The sequence below is a fragment of the Podarcis gaigeae genome (genome assembly GCF_964106915.1).
Source record: "Podarcis gaigeae genome assembly, chromosome: 11".
In the NCBI taxonomy this organism is placed as follows: domain Eukaryota; kingdom Metazoa; phylum Chordata; class Lepidosauria; order Squamata; family Lacertidae; genus Podarcis; species Podarcis gaigeae.
Window position 1 is genome coordinate 777,703 of NC_139687.1, and position 16,668 is coordinate 794,370.

The following is a 16,668-nucleotide window of genomic DNA, read 5'->3' on the forward strand; positions in this document are numbered from 1 at the left end:
CCTGGCGTACCACCCATTATTCCACCATGCAGCACAAAACCTCCAGATAAAAACCTGGCAAACCAAAGGCTTATATCGCCTAATAGACTTCTATAAAAATAACAAACCTTTGTCAACACAAGAAATACAAGACAAACTAGAAGACACCCAAATGCCCTGGTTAGCACAACACCAACTACATGTCCTCTTAAAACCCAACAGTAAAATCAGGGAATGTATGACATTTTAAATGTATGACATTTTAGTGTATTTTTGGCCCAGAGTGGCTGGGGAAACCCAGCCAGATGGGCGGGGTTATTATTATTATATAGTATAATATATAATATTATATATATATAAGGTAAAGGTACCCCTGCCCGTACGGGCCAGTCTTGCCAGACTCTGGGGTTGTGCGCCCATCTCACTCAAGAGGCCAGGGGCCAGCGCTGTCCGGAGACACTTCCGGGTCACGTGGCCAGCGTGACAAAGCTGCATCTGGCGAGCCAGAGCTGCACACGGAAACGCCGTTTACCTTCCCGCTGGTAAGCGGTCCCTATTTATCTACTTGCACCCGGAGGTGCTTTCGAACTGCTAGGTTGGCAGGCGCTGGGACCGAGCAGCGGGAGCGCACTCCGCTGCGGGGATTCGAACCGCCGACCTTTCGATCGGCAAGCCCTAGGTGCTGAGGCTTTTACCCACAGCGCCACCCGCGTCCCTATTATATATATATATATATATATATATATATATATATATATATATAATTGTTATTATTATAATTATAAAATCAGCAACAACTAGGCCCCAGCGCTGTCCGGAGACACTTCCGGGTCACGTGGCCAGCGTGACATCGCTGCTCTGGCGAGCCAGAGCCGCACACGGAAACGCCGTTTACCTTCCCGCTGGTAAGCGGTCCCTATTTATCTACTTGCACCCGGAGGTGCTTTCGAACTGCTAGGTTGGCAGGTGCTGGGACCGAGCAGCAGGAGCGCACCCCGCCACAGGGATTCGAACCGCCGACCTTTCGATCGGCAAGTCCTAGGCGCTGAGGCTTTAACCCACAGCGCCACCTGCGTCCCTTCCACATGTGGTGGGAGTGCCCCAAAATCCAACTATTCAGGACAACAGCCATACGAGAAATATGTAAAATAACTAAGCAAGTATTAGACATCACCCCAGAACTAGCCCTACTAAACATCTTCCAAGACAACAATGGCCTCTTACACCACAAAGAACTCATAACTCACCTACTTTCAGCAGCCAGAAACACCATAACCAGACACTGGAGAGACCTGTCAGGAGGAAGCATGGACCAAATAGTATGGGAAACAGCCCTACTAGAAAAATTAACCAATAAACTGAAACTGACACGGAGACAAATAGAAGACGCCTTTACCCTATATGGCTCCCCTTTATCACATACACAGCCCAACAAGACAATCCACCAACAGCATACAAATCAATATGGCTAACCTGATCCCAAACACCCACCCACCCCACTCACACATGGAAACAGAGATCCCCACAGCCAACCCCAAAGAGCCACACCCTGGGCCAAGCCCAACCTCTCTCACCACCAAAGGAAGACAAGTGAACAGCAGAGAACCGGCACAAGCAACGCTGACACCAAACCCCACATACATTAAGCAAAATAGAAACATCGCCACCCGACCCCCCCCAATGTCTCAAGAAATGAAACTGATTTGTAAAAATGTTACACGGAAAAAATATGAGAGACATTACACATACTTCTGTAAAACAAGAAAATATTTAATAATACCAAAAAGACAATAGATGATGACCACATTGGACTGGAACCAGCTGCCCACAGACATGGAGAGGAGGGCGGGAAGGATAGCTTGGGAAACAAAACCTTAATGCCTGCAGGTTGTAATTTGCATCTAATTTTTTTTTAATTAGAAAATTGTCTCAAAGAAATTAGAAGAGAGCGAACGGCCTCTAAGGGGTTGCTTTTGCCCCACCCGCCCCCATTTTCTTTCTTCCAGTAAGTTTTGGCTGTCACTATGTGCCACACGTCGATAAAAGAGCAAAAAGCACAGCCCCCCCCCCCTTCAAGGAGTCCTTCTGCTTCCGTGGCGGACCTTTCTCTCCTCCCCTGCGGCACTTGGAGGCTGTTCTGCTCCCGATTCACTGGCCTAGGATCGGGGGGGGGGGGGCAGCCAGGATCGGGCCATTTCTCGAGAGAGCTGGCCCTGGAGAGGCTTCGGGCGAGAGGAAGGGGGCAGCAGAGCCGCGCCGCGCCCCAGCCCGAGTCTCCTGCGCGCCGCCTTAGGATCTCATGTGGCGACTCTTCTCCCGGGCGGCGGCCCGGGGCTGGCGGGGAGGCGCCGGCGGGCGCTGGAAGGAGCAGGAGGAGGCCGCGGCGGCGGCGGCGGCGCCTCCTTCCCGGAGAAGCGGCTGCGGCCTCGCGCTCCTCGTGGGCCGGCCGGTGAGTGCTGGGCCTCGGCCTGGGAGGGAAGGCGCGCGGAAGGGGCGACGCCGGGGAGCGGCGCAGGGCCTCCGGCCAGCCCGGTCCGCGGAGCTTCTCCCTCGCGCCCGGCCTCGGTCTCTCGTGGCGCTCCCGGCGGGGCTCGGGAGGCCTTCTGGGCCCGGCGGCCTCGGCAGCCCTCGCCTTGGGCCCAGAAACGGCGCCGGGACCCTCCGCCGGCAGGCTGCGGGGAGCCGGGAAAGGACAGGCCGGCCGCTGGCGGTGGTGTGTTTTGGGGGCGCTTCTCTTGAAGCAGAGAGGGGAGGGAGGGAAGAGGGCAGGAAAGGTGGGTCTCCGGAGCTCGTCCTCCGCCTTCGCTGAGGGAGCGGGCCTTCAAACTGGAAAAAGACTCGCTAAGATAGCAGGCAAAAGAGTCCAGCCGTGCGAAGGTTTGCGTGGCCCTCTGCCCTGCACACTGGATATAGATCTTGCTAAACAAAGGGGCGAATGAATACATGGACAAAGCTGGAAATGAACTCTGATAGAAAAGTTGGGAGAAGGAATGTGCTTGCTTCTGGAAGGAACAGCATGGCCTAAGGACTTGAAATACAAATGATGCTACTCCTGGTCAGAGGACTTGGCGCATATATATATATATATATATATATATATATATGTTTACTTATAATAATAAGTAATTATTATGTATTATTAAAGCATTTATAATCCAGCTTTCATCCAAGGTTCCCATGGCAGAAATATACACAATCCTAACCACAAAATAAAACAGTGTAAAACAAAATGTAGCAAAATCCCCTCAGGGAGGACACAACCCTGAAAGTTGTGCTGCTTGCACTTAGCCTTCTGCTGAAGAACATGATTTTCCACAAAAGTACTTAAAACTTATTTCTTCACAGGATGTGCAGCCACATTGTTTATATGGCGTTCTCAAAGTCAAAGCCAAGAGTGCTCAACTGCAATGCATAAGAAGTGCAGGAACTCGAATTGACAAAAGGTACGTTGTATCTAGAATTGGCCACCTGGCAACTCTGGGAACTTCCCAAACAGAGATCAATATTGAGGACAGAAACAGTCACCTCAGAAGAATGAAACCATCGAAACCAAAGCCATGCGCATGGGATCTGCGTAAAAGCTGAATCATTTTAAGTGAATAATAGTGTCATTACATATGCAACAAATTTATCTTAAAATGCCACAGCATCCAGCACTTTCACACGTGACCAGACCTTTGTTTTCTTCTTTTGTAGCCGAATGCCTTGTTTACTCTCAGTATGGTGGAGACAGGCTTGTTTAACTAATTCATGTAGCCACTAGCCGTGTAAAGAGAGTAAGCGCTCTCTGATTAAGAGGTGAAGAGGATCCATTTCCAAGTTCTCCAACACTCATTGTGTTGCCAACTTATGGGTGGTTCTTGCATTTGGAAAGTGCCACTCCCTATTCCCTACATCCCAAGCATTCCTGATGTGGGAATAGGCAGGTTGTGGTTGTCTTCCACATGGTCTTGCTTGTTCACATGTTACCAGAGCAGACTGGGATGGAGCCACAATTTAGACAAAACCACGGGACATGCATATTGTGGAAAGTGGGCTTAGGCCTCAAACAGGTGTTCAGGTAGCCTAACTGCACATCTTTAGCGTGCAAACCACTGGAAAACTACACAAGCTTTACTAAAATGAATGGAAACGTCCATTAGTACTTTTGCTATGAAAATATCGTAAGAATAAAGAGGGGAAGGGTTCTTTCAAATTAAGCCAGATGTCATCTAGGGCTGGGCAATATCTGATTTTCAACATCATGATAGATCACCAGCTAATCATCATGATATGCTGCTATATCTTGATGTCTGAAATAAGGAAGGATGGCTGGGCTATGGAGGGAGGGATGCTTTTTGCTGCGTGATCTCTGTGCTGTTTCTTAAAGCTCTGGGTGGTCCTTACCGGTGATGTCTGCCTCCTGGCACTGTTCTGCCATTGGGAAGCAACCAGAGAGGAAAAGCAGGGAGTGGGACTCCATGGTTCAGGGGCAGCACCAAGGCTGGCACTGTTCTAGAATCATAGAGTTGGAAGAGACCACAAGGGCCATCGAGTCCAACCCCCTGCCAAGCAGGAAACACCATCAGAGCACTCCTGACATATGCTTGTCAAGCCTCTGCTTAAAGACCTCCAAAGAAGGAGACTCCACCACACTCCTTGGCAGCAAATTCCACTGCCAAACAGCTCTTACTGTCAGGAAGTTCTTCCTAATGTTTAAGTGGAATCTTCTTTCTTGTAGTTTGGAACCATTGCTCCGTGTCCGCTTCTCTGGAGCAGCAGAAAACACTGTCAGTGGAGGGAACGGGGAGGGAAAATCGAGCCCAAAGGCTAGCCAGCCAGAGGGAGCCAGCTATGACGGAACCAGTGTCCAAATGGCAGTGAAGCCTGCTGTCACGTTTGGTAACAAATTCTCAAGAGAGGGCCAAACATATAGAAAAGAAACAAAAACAGACAAGACAGACAAATCAATGTCTAAATGTATGCAGATGTAATCAATTAATTGACTAACAGTGCAAACCTAACTGTATCTATTCAAAAGTAAGTCATAATAAATTCAGTGGGCTTACTTCCAGAGAAGTGGGGTCAGAATTGTAGCCTAAAGTTCCTTAATCAGAGGACTGTCTAATAAATGGAAGTTGCAGTGTGTGGTGAATTAAGGTTCAGCCGAATAAAATTTCTGGGCTATACATACCTAATTTTTCTTTTTTATTGCAACTTCAGAAATGGTTCCTACACTAGTATGTGTCGGTAACAAACATCCTCAAGTTACTGTGTTCTTTTTTGGGATTTCTTGTTTTGCACTGATAATATTTTGATTTAATGGTATAAAATTTGAGTAACTCTTTCTTTACCTGACTTTTACAGCTCAATAGATGAAACTATGTATGAAAAACTTGCTGAAGAAACCCTGGAGTCATTAACAGATTTCTTTGAGGAGCTGGCAGACAAGCCCTTTACTCCTCAAGATTATGATGTCTCATTTTCGGTATAGTATTTTATTTTATACTATAGTATTTTATTTTATGAAGAAAGTAGGAAAAACCACTGGGCCGGTAAGATACAATCTAGATCAAATCCCTTATGAATACACAGTGGAAGTGAGGAACAGGTTTAAGGATTTAGATTTGGTGGACAGAGTGCCTGAAGAACTATGGATGAAGGCTTGTAACATTATACAGGAGGCAGCAACGAAAACCATCCCCATGAAAAGGAAATGCAAGAAAGCAAAGTTGCTGTCCAACGAGGCCTTACAAATAGCGGGGGAGAGAAGGCAAGCAAAATGTGAGGGAGATAGTGAAAGAAACAGGAAATTGAATGCCGATTTCCAAAAAATAGCAAGGAGAGACAAGAAGGCCTTAAACGAGCAATGCAAAGAAATAGAGGAAAACAACAGAATGGGAAGAACCAGAGATGTCTTCAATAAAATTGGAGATATGAAAGGAAAATTTTGTACAAAGATTACCATAATAAAGGACAAAAGTGGTAAGGACCTAACAGAAGCAGAAGACATCAAGAACAGGTGGCAAGAATACAAAGAGGAATTATACCAGAAAGATATGGATGTCTCGTACACCCCAGGTAGTGTGGTTGCTGACCTTGAGCCAGACATCCTGGAGAGTGAAGTCAAATGGGCCTTAGAAAGTACTGCTCATAACAAGGCCAGTGGAAGTGATGGTATTCCAGCTGAACTATTTAAAATTTTAAAAGATGATGCTGTTAAGGTGCTACACTCAATATGCCAGCAAGTTTGGAAAACTCAGCAGTGGCCAGAGGATTGGAGAAGATCAGTCTACATCCCAATCCCAAAGAAGGGCAGTGCCAAAGAATGCTCCAACTACCGCACAATTGCACTCATTTCACATGCTAGCAAGGTTATGCTCAAAATTCTACAAGGTAGGCTCAACCAGTATGTGGACCGAGAACTCCCAGAAGTGCAAGCTGGATTTCGAAGTGGCAGAGGAAGCAGAGACCAAATTGCAAACATGCGCTGGATTATGGAGAAAGCTAGAGAGTTCCAGAAAGACATCTACTTCTGCTTCATTGACTATGCAAAAGCCTTTGATTGTGTCGACCACAGCAAACTGTGGCAAGTTCTTAAAGAAATGGGAGTGCCTGATCACCTCATTTGTCTCCTGAGAAATCTGTGTGGGACAAGAATCTACAGTTTGAACTGGATATGGAACAACTGATTGATTCAAAATTGGGAAAGGAGTACAACAAGGCTGTATATTGTCTCCCTGCTTATTTAACTTATATGCAGAATTCATCATGTGAAAGCCTGGGCTGGATGAATCGCTAGCTGGAATGAAGATTGCCGGAAGAAATATCAACAACCTCAGATATGCAGATGACACAACTTTCTTATGGCAGAAAGTGAGGCGGAATTAAAGAACCTTTTAATGAGGGTGAAAGAGGAGAGCACAAAATATGGTCTGAAGCTCAACATCAAAAAAATGAAGATCATGGCCACTGGGCCCATCACCTCCTGGCAAATAGAAGGGGAAGAAATGGAGGCAGTGAGCGATTTTACTTTCTTTGGCTCCATGATCACTGCAGATAGTAACAGCAGCCACAAAATTAAAAGACGCCTGCTTCTTGGGAGAAAAGCCATGACAAACCTAGACAGCATCTTAAAAAGCAGAGACATCACCTTGCCAACAAAGGTCCGTATAGTTAAAGCTACAGTGATGCCTCGCAAGACGAAAAGAATCCGTTCCGCAAGTCTCTTCGTCTTGTGGTTTTTTCGTCTTGCGAAGCAAGCCCATTAGCGACTTAGCGGATTAGCGCTCTTAGTGGGCTTAGCGGATCAGCTGATTAGCGGATTAGCGGCTTAGCTGATAAGCGGCTTAGCGGATCAGCTGATAAGCGGCTTAGCGGATCAGCTGATAAGCGGCTTAGCGGATCAGCTGATAAGCGGCTTAGCGGATCAGCTGATAAGCGGCTTAGCGGATCAGCTGATAAGCGGCTTAGCGGATCAGCTGATAAGCGGCTTAGCGGCTTGGGAAAGGGGGGGGAGGAAAAAAAACCCGCAGGAACTCGCAAGACATTTTCGTCTTGCGAAGCAAGCCCATAGGAAATTCGTTTTGCGAAGCACCTCCAAAACGGAAAACCCTTTCGTCTAGCAGGTTTTCCATCTTGCGAGACATTCGTCTTGTGGGGCACCACTGTATGGTTTTCCTAGTAGTGATGAATGGAAGTGAGAGCTGGACCATAAAGAAGGCTGATCACCGAAGAATTCATACTTTGAATAATGGTGCTGGAGGAGACTCTTTTTTTTTTTTTAAAAAAAGATATTTATTAAAATTTTCAATATTAATACAATAAAAATCAAAAAGAAAAAAGAAAAAATAACAAAAATACAAAAATAAAAATAATTAAAAACACACAAAGTTTCCATTACTTATTTTCCATTGACTTATTTCCCAGACCTCCTCGTACCTCCCTTTTTTGTATTCCAATTCAGATTATTAGTTCAGCAAATCCTTATCAATAAATTTAACCTGCTTCTAGACCTTTTTTCCATATTCTCTTAAAACATTACAGCTGGGAACCACTTAATTTCTATCCGACATCATTCTAACATTCATTAATTTTGCAATATTTCTGTAAATAGTCTTTAAATTTGTTCCAATCTTCTTCCGCCGACTCTTCTCCCTGGTCTCGGATTCTGCCAGTCATTTCTGCCATATAGTCCATCACCTTCATCTGCCATTCTTCCAGAGTGGGTAGATCCTGTGTCTTCCAGTACTTTGCAATGAGTATTCTTGCTGCTGTTGTAGCATACATAAAGAAAGTTCTGTCCTTCTTTGGCACCAATTGGCTGACCATGCCCAGGAGGAAGGCTTCTGGTTTCTTCAGGAAGGTATATTTAAATACCTTTTTCATTTCGTTATAAATCATTTCCCAGAAAGCCTTAATCCTTGGGCACGTCCACCAAAGGTGAAAGAATGTACCTTCATTTTCTTTGCATTTCCAACATTTGTTATCGGGCAAGTGATAGATTTTTGCAAGCTTGACTGGGGTCATGTACCACCTGTAAATCATTTTCATAATATTCTCTCTTAAGGCATTACATGCCGTAAACTTCATACCTGTGGTCCATAACTGTTCCCAGTCAGCAAACATAATGTTATGTCCAACATCTTGTGCCCATTTAATCATAGCAGATTTCACCGTTTCATCCTGAGTATTCCATTTCAATAGCAAGTTATACATCTTTGACAAAATCTTAGTTTTAGGTTCTAATAGCTCTGTTTCTAATTTTGATTTTTCCACCTGGAAGCCAATTTTCTTGTCCAAATTATATGCCTCCATTATCTGGTAATAATGAAGCCAATCCCGCACTTTGTTTTTTAATTTCTCAAAACTCTGCAGTTTCAATCTATCTCCTTCTTGTTCCAAAATTTCCCAATATTTCGGCCATTTGGCCTCCATACTGAGCTTTTTTCTGAGCTTTTGCTTCCATTGGTGACAACCACCTTGGTGCTGGAGGAGACTCTTGAGAGTCCCATGGACTGCAAGAAGATCAAACGTATCCATTCTGAAGGAAAACAGTCCTGAGTCCTCACTGGAAGGACAGATCGTGAAGCTGAGACTCCCATAGTTTGGCCACCTCATGAGAAGAGAAGATTCCCCGGAAAAGACCCTGATGTTGGGAAAGATGGAGGGCACAAGGAGAAGGAGACGACAGAGGACGAGATGGTGGGACAGTGTTCTCGAAGCTGCTAACATGAGTTTGACCAAACTGTGGAAGGCGGTGGAGGACAGGGGTGCCTGGCATGCTCTGGTCCAGGGGGTCACGAAGAGGCGGACACGACTAAACGTCTAAACAACAACAATTTTATTTTATTTATTTTTACAGTCATTCTTAAACAGTCCAGGGTCGGAAAACAACTTCTCAGCTGGTCCTTGATGCAATATCCCAAAGCTCCCTCTAGGGGAATTTAAGTTTCTTTTCACTCCTTTCAGCACAGACCCAAAGGTCCCACACGTTAGATTGTAACAGTCCTTCTTTCATTTAAAATACAAGCTTGTAGCAAATGTAGACAGTGGAAACAAAGTCCTCTTTTTGTATCTTGACAGCTAACTTGACAGCTGTCAAATTGTTCTATTCCTCATCAGCGGGCTCTCACGGACCACTCCTGGGTCCGGGGGGGGGGCGGCACATCAAATCCCAAATTTTATTCTTCCCCTGCAGGCTACCCTGCTTCCAAGAAAATTTTCTGATAGTCTCAATCAGTAGAATTAAAGTCCTTTACAAAAAAAAACCTCTCCACGACCTTAGTTGACAGGTTCTTTGCTTTAGATTATTTACAGAAAGGGGAGGCGGACTTCCTGCTTGTACCTTCCCCGATCGGTGCCAAATTTAAAGATATTTTAAGAATCCAATTTCTGTACTAATCACGGGTTGTTGTTTGAAATTCAAATGTCCACAGAAAAAAGTCAGCGCTCTCCAGCAACGGCTGTGCAGCTTCACTCCGCGAAAATAGCAGTCGATTCGAAACACCGCGCCACTCACCCCGCGTCACTTCGGAAGCCCCGAAAAGGGCTCCTGGTGTCAGCCGAATCCCACGTTCCCAGGCTTCCTCCGCCTGGGATTTTTAAAGGGTCCCCACCTTCGCCGCGGCGGCAAGACTCAATTTTTGCGGAGCAGGTTCCTCTGAGTCAGAGGAAATCTGCCATTGCCGATGGCGCTAACCCGGAAGTCTCCAAGTCTAGAAAGCTTTCACTTGACATTGAAGTAGTTTACCATTTTGTTTATTTTATAAAGACATTTCCAAGCTACTGTTTGGCCCTAAAAAGGACTTCAGTAACAGCTCAGGGTAAAATCAATTTAAGGACAGTAAAACCCAGAACAAGATAAAACAGTCAGCGTAGTCGACAAGGGAGACCGTGCCCAGTCATACTAAACACTTGGTGTAGTCTAAACAAAGTCTGAGCTTAAAAGGAAGGCAGGCAGCCAAGCCAAATTTAACCATGTAAGATTGTGTAAGGATAATAAGTGTGGGGATTTAATATCTGAATTACTCTTAATTATTATCTCAGGAGCCTTTCTTTTTTAGAGTGGTGCAGGTTCAGTCAAGAACTGTGGAAGCAGGGCCCATGCTTTTCAAAATTTAATTGCATTGCACATTTGGGGACACATTCTTGAGGCAACTTCTTAGGACTCAGTTCACCACCTGCAGTCCTGTCTGCTGCCCCTTCCTCTTCTTAGCTGGAGTGGAGGCCTTCCTGCTTCAGAGCTCATGCCTGTCAACACCTGACACAGGAAAGGAAAGGGCAACAGACAGGGCAGATAGTAAAGTCCAAAAGGCCATGTACCTAACAAGCTTAGACTATTTGCTGTGAATTTCCAAATTTCTAAAATGTTAACACTTGGAACTAAGAAAATGAACCATGAAAACATTGCAGTTGGTCTCCCAAATAACATGGTGAAAAACACAAAGGAATGCCAATCGAATGCTCCTGGGAGCTTAATGAATAGAAAATCCCTTAGACAATGCTGTGCAATATAGACATGCAGCCTGAAAGAAATCCCTGCCTTTCTGAATAAGAACATTCCAGAGATAAAATTTGGTGACTGGACACTTCATCAAAAGTATAAAGCTGTAGGTTTGAGACACACACACTCGTTGCCAATCCCCTACAGCCGGGCTGGGGCCCAAGGGCACTCTTCAGGTTTCTCTCTGTGGCCCTTGGGACTTTTCCCAGGCCACCCCACCCTCCCTGCTCAGCCACCCTGCCTTTTCCCCAGCCACAGCCTTGAGTGTGTTGGCCTGGCTAACGTGTCCTAATGTCTCTTGGCTGCCAAGATGGAGGGTGGGGCGTATAGAAACGAGCCTGGTGTACAAAGGCTGAACTACCTTCGTTTCTTTGCCAGTTTCTGTCTTTGGCCCACTTCCCATAGGAATAAGATCCCTGAAAGAGGGTCCCATTGGGGAAACTGCCATCTGAAAAGGTGCCATATTTCTGCGCTTCTGTTTTTGTTTTGTTTTTAAGTCATTAAAATTTACCTAGACACAGTTTTCCACCTCTGAATTATTTGTTTCAGTCCAACTGGAAACAAAGAATGTGAATCAAGTTGGTTTCTAGAGAAAAACCAGGCAATCCATTTGCAGTATCGTTTGGTCATCCTATGGAACGTTATGTTATTCATACTCATATACCGGTATATAGAGAGGGGAGGAGATATAGATACCCCCCCCCCCCAATCCTTATTCTTGAGAGTATGGCTTTACAGCACAGAAAAATGTAGAAATGCAAAATTCAGTTTGGATGAGAAGTAATAATAGTTTATTTGCACTTATTTGAAAAAATAGGTTATTTAATCATTTTTGCTCTCATGTTTTAGTTGTGAAATCCTAATCAATAATTACATGCCAGACCCTGAGATTTCTGCTTATATAAATATATTGCAAGTTCTTACAGATAGCTTGTTTTGTTTTGTTTTGTTTTCTCTCCCCGCTCCCAATTTATTCTGTAGACTGGAGTATTAACAGTTAAATTGGGTGGAAGCATGGGAACATATGTGATCAACAAACAGACACCAAACAAACAGATATGGCTGTCCTCTCCAAGCAGGTAAGCAAATGTCTGTTTGTTAGAATGTTCTAGAAATTTTACAATTGAACTAAAAGATCTCCTACCTCAGCTTTATTAGTTGCATGCACTTTGGAGACTCAGAATGGCTTGTACGGATTTCCCAGGCAGTCAATATCAGGTGCTAGTCAGGCTGACAACTGCTTCGGTGATACAGTATGTGATTATTTTCCCCCACAGCCCCTGGAACTATTTGTATGACTTTCTCTATTTTGCAGTGCTAGTCATTGAACTTAGGCTTTTGGTCAGTGAGTGACACCCTCTGATGCACCGTCCATTGGGAGCACTGATCCTGCACTGCGTCTCTGGAATGCTGAGCTGACAGATACCATATTGTTCTGCAGTGAAGAGCAGACAATGTTTTAAATGAATAAATAAAATATTAAAACATACCTAAGCCAGTGTTAGGATGTGGAAAATTAGAGTATTTATTTTCTAGTATGTTACAGAAAATGACAACACAATTTTCTGACTGCTGTTTAATAAGGTGAGGCTAATTCAGGTGGGCCATCGTGAGGATTGGACCATCAGGAATGAATGAAACCTAAAGCAAGTGTCCCGTTTTAGCACAGAGCTCCTGTGGTGGCTGTGGGGTGTCAGGAGAAGCAGGGAAGGCACCAAGGCCCTTTGGACCAGCAGAATAGCTAACTCTCCTACAGTCAGGAGCTGTCAGGGGGCTGAATTTTTTCATCTCTAGCTAGTGCCACAGTCAGGACTGCCCCAGAACTTTAGTGGCATGTATGTTAAAGTTGTGAAGCCAACTCCAACCTTTTAGGAATAGATTGATTTTTCTTTGCCCTAATTCGCCTCATGCCAACCAGTTGGCTTTCAATTACACCATAGATCATACTGTGTGATAACTTAATGCAAATAGCTGTGGGAGTTCCAAGTACCCATTTCCAGCATGCACACCCTTCCTTCTGTCATATTTGGTTGATATTTAAATGTTGTTGTTGTTAATTGAATTTATATACTGCCCTATACCAGGAGGTCTCAGGGCAGTTCACACAACAAAATCATAATACAAAACCACAATATATATAATCAAAATAAAAACAACAACCCAATAGCACCCCCCCAAAAGGGCATAGGATGTCATGTTCTCAGTCATGTTCTTGTTTGTTCTTTCACAGTGGCCCGAAGCGTTATGACTGGACTGGAAAAAACTGGGTTTATTCTCATGATGGAATCTCTCTTCATGAACTACTTGCAATGGAATTTTCTGTTGCATTCGAAACCAAATTAGACTTATCAGCTCTAGCACATGCTGGAAGAAAACATTCTTGATAATATCTATCGCAAAGAATTCAAAGACTTTGAACTTTGACACATAGTCTTCCCCCTTTTTGTAAATGTGTTAATCCAATTTTAAATTCTGCAGGATGTCTGTAAACTCACTTTTACTCTGCAACAATGTGAAAACAATTCCCACCCCGCTGCCGCCTGGTTTCTTAATGTGTTCAGGTATTTTCCATCCTCGTTTGGATTGCAGACACAGTCATTGCTACCCAGTCCTATTGAAGACAACTATTGTACTAAGCTCTCTCTTGGCTGCATTCAGGTCTTTTTCTAAACTGCATTATTCTCCATAACTAAAGATTTAAACCACATTGATAATGCTGAAAACCATTTCTGCAAAGTGGTAGTATACTTGTAGGATTGCAATATTTATATTAGGCTTGCCAGCCCAGTGGAATACCTGTAAGAGTAGAATACCTGTTCTTTTTTCTTTTCTTTTTTTGTCAATAATTTTTAGTTGTTTTCAATTACAAAACTCCAAAGCAAACCTCATGATCTGCATATCAAATCGTAATCACAATCAAATAACAAATTATATAACTTGGATGGCCTCCCACTTGCTGGATTACAGGTTCAGTAATTCTTTTTTTTTCCTGCTTCCAAAGTCATTTATTCTAGTTGTATTCCAATCTTAATCATAGTCCCTTGTTCAACAGCTGCAGTTTGTGACTTTCATTCGTATTAACATATTCAGTAATTTATTAATCCACAAGTGAATATCTATATCCCTTCGTCCTGCGTGCAATAATTATTTGTTCATTTTTTTCTTCGCAAAAAGTTCTGTGTTCATCCAGTCATTCTCTCAATTATGATTATGTGCTTCAGCCTGGGGAAAGAATTAACTGGAACCCCGCCAGAGCTCTAACGGGTCTCCAATTTCCCTTTCTTTGTCCATACAGATAAAGATGGCGCCCTGCCAAAGTCTTGGTGCATCTCCAAAATCCAATTTCTCTTACATTCCAAGATAACAACCTTCTCTTCTCACCAAATACTGTATTGGCCTGAATATAAGCCTCACTTTCCCCCCAAATTTCGACCGTAAAAAGTACAAGTGTGGCTTATATTCGCAACCTTACAGTATGCAGCCAGGAGCGTGGGGCAAACAGCGTCAGGAGCGCAGGAAAGCAGTGCCCGCCCTGTGTGTAATCCCCATCCTCTCCCTGAAGGCCAGGGAGAGAGCCAGGAAGGGGAAAGGCCGCTGGCAACGCAGTGCAGCTCCCCCCTCCCCCGCCACCAGTATGCATCCAGGAGCAGCGAGGAATGGAATGGCTTATATTCAGGTATTTTTTCTTTTCCCCCTTCCAATTTTAAAGGTGCAGCTTCTATTCAGGCCAATATGGTAGTTGGCTCAGACCAGCTTGTTAGTTCCATATCCATTTAAGATAATTTTCTTTGTTTTATTTTCCTTACATGCAGTTCTCTCTCTCTCTCTCTCTCTCTCTCTCTCTCTCTCTCTCTCTCTCTCTCTCTCTCTTTGGTACTCCATAATATAATTTAGTCCGCTTTTATCTTCCCTTGTTTTCTTAAATTTTTAAATTGACTTCTGGGGAGTTTACCAAGTCATTTGTATAAAGAAAATATAAGGAATCCTTTTTTAGGCTCCACCCCCACATACTGTTTTCACACTGAATGAAGTCTTCCTTCAGATTCAAATCTTAACGACCTCGCAGCTGTATCATTTCAGCAATTTGTAATCTTGTCCCGACTCCTCCAGCAAGCGTCTGTACATTAATATTAATTAATCTTTTAATGAACAGAAGAACCTCTGCTTCTTAATGGCGTAATGGAGGGTTACCAGTAGGCAAAGTGCTTTTTGCACTCAGCGTCTCCCTGCTCCCACATTCCTTGTCGGAGCGAAAGGTATCGAGACGATCTGCGAGTGAAGCCCATTCCCCCTGGGCCCTGGGGGGAACTTAGAAGGACAGTTACCCTCAATCCTTGTTTACCTTCGCTAACGATCTCCCACTGTCGTTGGAGCGGCATCCATTAAGGCAGACTGGCACCGGAAGCCGAGTAGAATACCTGTTTTGGAATACTGGTGTCAGCCGCTACTGCAGTAGTGGGAGCAGGTGATTGGCCGACTGAAGCAGCAAGCCCAGTCCATCGTGTTATGTCCCACCACATAGCTGGGCAATAACCTATCCGTGGACTCGGCTTTGGTCCCTCCAATAGCATTCCTGAAAGTGAATTTGTCAGTAGGGGTTTAGTTCCAACTGAAGCATAATATCTGCCTGGCTATTTCACATACAGAAGCATTAAAAGTTGAGTCTTTGTTACTTTCCTAGGAATTAGTGGATTAACACTTAAACACTTGTCAGAATGGTGGGTTTAGCAGTGTAAAAGGTAAGGTAAAGGACCCTGGACGGTTAAGTTCAGTCAAAATCAACTATGAGGTGTGGCGCTCGTCTCCCCTTTCCAGCCGAGGATGCCAGCGTTTGTTCGCGACTTTTCCAGGTCATGTGGCCAGCAGGACTAGATTGCTACTGGCGCAGGTCCTGCTAGGTTGGCAGGAGCTAGGACAAAGCAAAGGGAGCTCACCCTGTCGCACGGATTTGAACTGCCAGCCTTATGATTGGCAAGCCCAAGTAGCTCTCCCTCTCTGCGCAGTGCCCCTTCAGTGAAGCGGCAGAAGCGGAGCCCCTTCCATTTCTCCTCCCGCTTCACTGAAGGGGTGCTGCACAGAGAGGGAGAGCTGTGCAGCGCCTCTCCTGGCTTCAGCGAAAGCAACGCGAAGCCTCCGGAGTGCAGCTTGGATTTTCAGAAGACATTTGGCAGCTCTGGCTAGTCACAACTCTCAGTCTGAAAATGGAACTATGCTTCTGACTATTTTTACAGATTATGAACTATGCCAATTCTGCTGTTCTCTAGAATGGTCTCCAAGCATGCACTGGAAGAACCAGTGAGAATAGTTTTTAAAAATAAACTTTTGATGGACAGGTCTGGCCATTAATCACTGAATTATTTTCTTGGAGCACTCCAACCACAGAAATTTGGAGGGGTTATAAACTATTTTTCACATGAATCTGTTCTCTTTCCCTGTGCAAGTCAATGGAGATCTCCATTCTACCTCCCAAAATGCTGAAGCTCACATCCCCAAGTGACTCTTGGAATAAGAGGGCCCTTAGCACAGGGTGTGTGTTGTGTGGGTGACATTTAGCCAATCTTTCCTGGGGCTCAATGGTATTTTCCCCACCACCCTCTTTCTCCTTTGCAAGGCTTGTGGAGACCTCTCCCAGGAGATGAGGCTGTATCACCCAAACTACATTGGTGAAAGAAGCCTCCCCCCCGCCAAACGCTTGGGTTGAAAAG

General features: G+C 44.6%; 1 protein-coding gene across 3 annotated transcripts; it reads left to right on the forward strand.

The window, feature by feature from the left end:
* The first annotated feature begins 2,262 nt into the window (after positions 1 to 2,262).
* FXN (frataxin) lies at positions 2,263 to 15,635 on the forward strand. Of its 3 annotated transcripts, none has more exons than XM_083702151.1 (5): positions 2,263 to 2,428; positions 3,325 to 3,422; positions 5,326 to 5,446; positions 11,945 to 12,042; positions 14,259 to 15,635. In XM_083702151.1, exons 1-5 carry the CDS (start codon positions 2,279 to 2,281, stop codon positions 14,260 to 14,262), a joined length of 471 nt encoding a protein of 156 aa, XP_083558277.1. In that variant the 5' UTR covers positions 2,263 to 2,278; the 3' UTR covers positions 14,263 to 15,635. The 3 variants fall into 3 exon arrangements, with proteins under 3 accessions (XP_083558277.1, XP_083558276.1, XP_083558275.1); XM_083702150.1 differs by lacking the exon at positions 14,259 to 15,635 and adding an exon at positions 12,279 to 13,495 and having other exon boundaries at positions 2,264 to 2,428; XM_083702149.1 differs by lacking the exon at positions 14,259 to 15,635 and adding an exon at positions 13,194 to 13,495 and having other exon boundaries at positions 2,264 to 2,428.
* The last annotated feature ends 1,033 nt before the right edge of the window (positions 15,636 to 16,668 follow it).

What these genes read in the sequence shown, in the direction of transcription:
- FXN (XM_083702149.1), top strand. Translation starts at nt 2,279, where the DNA reads ATGTGGCGACTCTTCTCCCGGGCGGCGGCCCGGGGCTGGCGGGGAGGC. An exon ending in ATTATGATGTCTCATTTTCG is followed by an intron (nt 5,447 to 11,944) that starts GTATAGTATTTT and finishes TTTATTCTGTAG; the next exon opens with ACTGGAGTATTAACAGTTAA. An exon ending in TGGCTGTCCTCTCCAAGCAG is followed by an intron (nt 12,043 to 13,193) that starts GTAAGCAAATGT and finishes GTTCTTTCACAG; the next exon opens with TGGCCCGAAGCGTTATGACT.